This window comes from Balaenoptera physalus, assembly GCF_965194825.1.
Source record: "Balaenoptera physalus genome assembly, chromosome: 10".
Classification (NCBI taxonomy): Eukaryota; Metazoa; Chordata; class Mammalia; order Artiodactyla; family Balaenopteridae; genus Balaenoptera; species Balaenoptera physalus.
The window spans coordinates 68517532-68524506 of record NC_138889.1 but is presented as its reverse complement, the minus strand read 5'-3'; the positions used below and the strand labels follow the sequence as shown (position 1 = coordinate 68524506).

Here is a 6975-nt window from a genome sequence, read left to right as displayed (position 1 = left end):
CAAAGAAGAACATATTTAAGAAAAACAAAAGCTGCCCTTGCTTTTGACCACAAGTTGGGAATTTTCTGTCATTGGTGCAGCACCTGAAAACAAGATCCAACTTTCATTTGGCTATTTCTACGGGGCCTCGAAAATCTAAAATATTGCAAACAATGGGACCCACTGTTTAATGCTACGCGTATTTTAACAAATTCCCTCCAAGAAGTGTACATATTTTAAGATGCCAGTTTGGAAAAACAGACTGCACGTCGCCACGACGGATCTCACACAATATGGAATAACGGAATACACAGCCCGAAGCCTTTTGCTGTGTTGTTTTTAAAAAGAGGGGATGGGCGTAGAAGAAATGGGCTTAAAACACCCGATGCTACAGCTAGCAAACTGATTGTTCCAGAGCGCTGGACGTTCCTCCGAGGAGGGAGCCACCAGGGAGGGGTGCAAAGACACAGGAAGCGGCCTCTTTCCCGTTGACACTGCGGAGACGCCGCTATCCCTACATATTCCTACCCGCGGCTCCCCGACCCAACGTGGGGTCACCCGAGAGCAGCGCCCCGGCAAGGTCAGGCTCAGCTCCCAGCTCTGCCCGCTAGGGCCCCCCGACACGCCAGCGTCGGGGAGGGGCGGGGAAGTGAGAGAGAGTTTTCTGGTGAGAAAACAAGGAAAAGAGGAGGCGGTTGCGCAATCTGGGCCTGGGGTGCGGCTCGGGGAACAAAGAGGGCGTGAAAGCACCAGCAGCCCAGACTCTGCGAATGCACTCAAATCTGCCGCCGGGGCAGAGCCCCAGTGCTTGTGGATACGCAGATTTCTCAAAGCCAGTCCAGCCTACAGGATCACAAATGCTATCTCGCAGCACCCAGGACTCTACACTGTAAACAAACGCCGGAGCTGCTCGGGCCCAGGGAAATTTGAAAACAATCGCTTCACGTCTGCCATTCACCTCAACCTCCTTCAGCTCACGATTGCAGACTGCCAGGGGCGACGGCAGCTGGGCAACGCCTCAACCGAGCGTGGTCCTTCCCTTTGGTCCCACCCCACTGCTCAGCGCGGATTGGTGGCGGGGAGCAACTCCGGCGCTGATTGGGCGGCGGCGGAGTCGCTCAAGGAGACAGTAAGTTCGGGTGCGCCAGAGTGCTAAATTTATCTTCAGACGAGCTACCGCGCCCGCCGCGAATTGGATCTCTATGGAGGTGGCATAGGCGATATCCCTGAGCTGAGAGCATCGCCCGGCCCCCCGAATCCTTCTTCCCTCTGTTTTGTTTTTCATTTCTCCCCTTCCTCCCTTCCCCCCTCTCCCCTCCAGTCCGCGACGACTGGCTCTTGACCCCGTTCAGGCCTCGGTGAAGGTGAGGACCAGAGCCGCCGCGGCGGCTGAGTGGTGCGTTCTGAAATGGCCGCTGCCGTGAGCTTCGTAAAATGGCGGCCGCAGGCTCAGCTGGGGACCGCGGCGCTGCTCCGCAGCCCAGCCGCAGCCGAGACCGTTCTCTCCATCATTGATGGAGATGAAGGAGAAAGATAGCGTCGGGTGCTGAGACGTTTTCCTGTGGTTGTTAGCTGAGGCGACCGCCCGGGGACGCGAGAGCAGTTCCGTAGGCGAGGGTGGACGCCCACAGGAAGCCAGCCCCCAGCTGTGGTGGGCAGCGCGCTCCTGTGACAAGGAGCAGCCGAGGGATAGGTGGCCGGGCCGCCCATCGAGGTGCCCGTTTAAAAAAGCACTTAGGTGCTGGACGGGGTATCCGTGCCCACCTCCTGCCTCGGCTTATGAATGGACTGCACTCCTACCCAGCCCTCCTGCCCCACGGGTATTGTTCAGAGCAGGAACCGCCTGAGGGTGGGGGGTGAATGGAGGGTGCTACCTGTCACCTTAGCCGAAGAGACAAAAGATGAGGGTTCCCCCCGCCCCTTTTCAGGGAGTCGAATAGAAACTTTACTCTAGGGAGTCCAGTCTCTTTGTCCTCGAGAGATTCGGGGAAGCACCTCTAAAGAGGTGGAACTGAGGCCCTCCGAACAAAGCGTTTCCACTCCGTCGTGTCCTTCTGTGGTAGCAGGGGAGAGGGATCCTAAATTTTGAGGTCACCCAGCGGCTCCGTGAAGTTCTCGGCAGCTAAAGCGCATTCAGGACTGTGAAAGGACAGTCTACTCTTTCGCTCCCAGTAATGAAGATGTAGGGCTTTCTCCTGCTGCCAGTTAGAGACCCTCGACTTTCTGGCAGTTGTAACCCATCGTAATTCATTTCTCTCTGCACCATCCAACTCCTGGTGACAGATTTTTTAGTGCTTGAGAGATTAAGAGTATTCAGAGACACACAAGCAGTGACTAGGCACGTGGGCTCTGCAGTCGAACTTTCTGGGTTCTGTTCTGAGTTTTTCCCAGATGTGTTAACTTAGCAGGTGACTTAGCCTCTCTGTATCTATTTGTTCATCCCTAAAGGGGGGTTATTAATAATAGTCCCTGACTCTCAGGTTTGTTTTGAGGATTAAGTGACCTAATCTAGGAAGGATTTAGCAGTTACTGGCACATAGTAAACAATGATCACTCAGTAAACATTAGTAACGTTAAGGAGCTTGGTTATTGAGACGAGTGGTTGTAACAAAAAGGCATAGTTCATGTGACCCTTTCATGTATAATTCCATTTTAGATTACTTTCAATGCTTAGTTTTAGAGACACTTAAGGTGTGGCTGTACTTTAAAAAGTTAGGTTTCGTTTCTGAGAGTTATTAATGTTTTTCTTTGAAGTCAGTGGATGGGGGAGCATTTCAAAATAATGAAATTACCAGGGTATTAAACAGGACGAAAATACTAGCATTTTTACTATGTTAGGCATCTTCTATTTCAGTCTAAGGTCTGCATTGCAGTGAAGAATCATTTGCACTGCATGGCTCTAAAATAAATTGTAAAGAATGGTCATCTTAGAGGTGTATAGTTCATTCTCCTTTTGTAGTGTCTAATTTTATTTTTTCTCATTCTAGGCTTTTGGTTACTCCCCTTCCACCCTATCCCTTAATTTTATTTTTTTTGAAGCGTCTGCATTTCAAGCTGCCAAGTTGGAGAGAGTGATTGCAGAAAGGAGTGCTCCTCATTTCAGGTATCTTACCCTCTAGCTGCTACTGAGAAAACCATTTTGATTCAGGATCTAATATGAGAATCCAGAGCTTACTCTGAGCCAAATCATAAAGTTTAAATCAAAAGTAGCTATATTTAGGTAGACACTAAATTTGAATGCCTTAACTTATAAGGCTGGTATTCATCAGAGGTCCTAAACTTTGCATTACTCTTCCATTTAATTATGCTCTTAAAAAACTATTATATGAGGAATAAACCTATTTAAATGAGAGTTTTCTTTAGGTCTTCATTAAGCCTTCACCTAAAGAATAATGGGATGCAGAGTAATCAGTAAAATATATGCATTACTTTGAATGAGTCTTATTTTGGATAATATAAATATTTATGTAATTTAAGTCCAGAGAAATAGTAGCTAACTTTTGGTTTACAGTTTATTTTTCAATGTTAACACACAGTGTTTAGATACAACAGAATTCTGTGTCTTGCAAAACTTTGAACTGTTTGTGTGTTTTTGACATAGCTCATCAGAATAATTACTAGCCCTGAAAGGAGCCTTAAGATGTATGACGGTGTCAACAGTGAATGTATCTAATGGCAGTAGGCATCAGAAAGCTAGAAGAGATTCCAAGATACTGTATATCATGAAAGGGGATGATAAATTATGGCCCCATGCTGTCTGTTTTTATAAATAGAGATTTATTGGAACACAGTTGTGCCCATTCTTTAACGTTTTGTCTATGGCTGCTGCCATGCTACAACTACAAAGCTGAGTAGTTGCAACAGAGACCATACGGCCCGTCAGGTAAAAAAACATTTACCATATGGCACTTTACAGGAGAAGTTTGCCAACCCTGCCATGGGACCTCAAGGTCCCTTCCTTAAAAATGCATTTATCAACTCATTATTTCTTAGTCCAATGGTTCCCAAACTGTGTTTTATAGAAGATTAATGTTATCTTAAGTTAATAAGCGTTGTGAGAAAAAGATCAATGCTAACAATAGTTTCTTCTTTTAGAATTTATTTTAAAATGTAAGTTTAAGACTACTAAACTCATTTCTATAGCTTTTATTTTTATGTGATAATCTACCTTTAAGAAAAGGTGTGCCATACCTGAGAGCACCAGGAAGTCGAATGAGAGATCACCTGATACACGAACGTGTGATGTTCCATCTGCGCGTTGATGCATAGGCAGCACTTACAAATTAACTGATGTGTTGCTATATATCATCTCTTTGATGGTTGCTCATCTTCTGTGTATCCTGTCTTATAATTTCAACACATTTGTGATACTCAATGTTTATTCTAAATTAACCATGTTTTGTACCACAAATTCATTGCCTATGGATCTGTTGCTGAAACAAGGAAGTCTTAAACAAGAAGTAGAATCTTTTTGTTACCAAATTGTGTCTGAATCAAATGATCAAAAGGTTGGAATATTACAGAGTGAAGATGAGCGGTTGCAGCCTGCAGTTTCTAAAAATTCAGAAGGTGAGCTTTCCAGGGTCAAATTTATGTCCAATTCCAACAAAATAACAACATTTAGTAAGAAACCAAAAAGAAGAAAATATGATGAAAGTTATTTGTCTTTTGGATTTACTTACTTTGGAAATAGAGATGCACCTCATGCCCAGTGTGTATTATGTAAGAAAATTTTATCAAATAGCTCTTTGGCCCCTAGTAAGCTTCGAAGACATTTGGAAACTAAACATGCTGCATACAAAGACAAAGACATAAGCTTTTTCAAGCAACATCTTGAGTCACCTGAAAATAATAAACCCCCAGCACCTAAAATTGTCAATACAGATAATGAAAGTGCTACAGAAGCATCATACAATGTAAGTTACCATATAGCCCTGAGTGGAGAGGCTCATACTATTGGAGAATTGCTTATCAAGCCTTGTGCAAAAGATGTGGTGATGCGGATGTTTGACGAACAGTATAGTAAAAAAATAGATGCAGTACAGCTATCAAACAGTACTGTTGCACGTCGAATTAAGGATCTAGCTGCTGACATTGAAGAAGAGCTTGTTTGTCGACTGAAAATTTGTGATGGGTTTTCACTGCAACTAGATGAATCAGCTGATGTTTCAGGACTTGCTGTGCTGCTTGTGTTTGTTCGTTACAGGTTTAATAAGTCTATTGAGGAAGACCTACTCTTATGTGAGTCTTTGCAAAGTAATGCCACTGGTGAAGAAATTTTCAACTGCATCAACAGTTTTATGCAGAAACATGAAATTGAATGGGAAAAATGTGTTGATGTTTGTAGTGATGCTTCCAGGGCAATGGACGGGAAAATTGCTGAGGCTGTCACCTTGATAAAATATGTGGCTCCCGAAAGCTCCAGTAGTCACTGCCTGTTATATAGACATGCACTAGCAGTTAAAACAATGCCTGCATCTCTGAAAAATGTGCTAGATCAGGCTGTACAAATCATCAATTATATTAAAGCTCGACCACATCAATCCAGACTACTAAAAATTTTGTGTGAAGAAATGGGTGCCCAGCACACAGCACTTCTTCTAAATACAGAGGTGCGGTGGCTTTCCCGAGGTAAAGTTCTTGTAAGACTTTTTGAGCTTCGTCGTGAACTGTTGGTTTTCATGGATTCTGCTTTTCGACTGTCTGATTGTTTAACAAATTCATCTTGGCTGCTAAGACTGGCATATCTTGCAGATATTTTTACTAAATTAAATGAGGTTAATCTGTCAATGCAAGGAAAAAATGTGACAGTGTTCACAGTATTTGATAAAATGTCATCATTGTTAAGAAAATTGGAATTTTGGGCCTCATCTGTCGAAGAAGAAAACTTTGATTGTTTTCCTACACTCAGTGACTTTTTGACTGAAATTAATTCTACAGTTGATAAAGATATTTGCAGTGCCATAGTGCAGCACCTAAGGGGTTTGCGCTCTACTCTGTTAAAATATTTTCCTGTAACAAATGACAATAATGCTTGGGTTAGAAATCCATTTACAGTAACTGTTAAACCAGTCTCATTAGTAGCACGGGACTACGAGAGCCTGATTGATTTAACATCTGATTCTCAAGTGAAACAAAATTTCAGTGAACTTTCACTAAATGATTTTTGGAGTAGCCTAATTCAAGAGTACCCAAGTGTTGCAAGGCGTGCAGTTCGTATACTTCTTCCTTTTGCTACAATGCACCTGTGTGAGACAGGATTTTCATATTATGCTGCAACAAAAACGAAATACAGGAAAAGACTCGATGCTGCACCTCACATGCGGATCCGACTTAGCAACATTACACCTAATATTAAGCGGATATGTGACAAAAAGACACAAAAACACTGTTCTCATTAAAATTGGAGGGTTTTGCATGCCTCTTGATAATCAAATATAAGATGAAAATAAAAGATGATTTACTTCACTGATGATATCTTGGGGTTTTAAAAAAATGATTCAAATTTTTTATACCTCTTAGATTTTAAGAAAGGTAGAGAATCAAAAATTTAAACCTGTACTGCTGTTGGTATTTCTTCTTCACGTAATTTCAAAGGGTTCCATGGTCATGACTCTGGGAAATATTGATTCACAAGGAAAAGTCCCAGTTTCTTAGCATGACATAGCTTTTCAGGATCTAATCGCTGCCAGTGTTTCTAAGCATGCCACCCTGTAACCCTCCAATTACAGGGACCTTCTTGCCTAAACATATCACTGTTTTATGCTTTCAGGTCTCAAAAAGCCATTCCTTCTCCTTGCTTCCTGACAGACTCCTATTTGCTTTTCAACCCTTTGACTTAATTTATCTTCAGTACTTTCATTCTCTGCATCTTTCTATTTGGCCCTATGTTTTGTGTATGTCTCAGCTGTGAACTGCTTGGTGGTCTCATAATTCCCAGTGTTATTGGACTGAGCTGTTATATGGTCTTATCCAGCTCTATGTCTCCATTATCTG

General features: G+C 43.0%; 1 protein-coding gene across 1 annotated transcript; it reads left to right on the top strand.

Moving 5' to 3' along the window:
• The first annotated feature begins 393 nt into the window (after window positions 1-393).
• On the top strand, window positions 394-6447 carry ZBED5 (zinc finger BED-type containing 5). Its single transcript, XM_082478140.1, has 3 exons — window positions 394-1108; window positions 2967-3082; window positions 5186-6447. Exon 3 carries the CDS (start codon window positions 5280-5282, stop codon window positions 6378-6380), a length of 1101 nt encoding a protein of 366 aa, XP_082334266.1. The 5' UTR covers window positions 394-1108; window positions 2967-3082; window positions 5186-5279; the 3' UTR covers window positions 6381-6447.
• The last annotated feature ends 528 nt before the right edge of the window (window positions 6448-6975 follow it).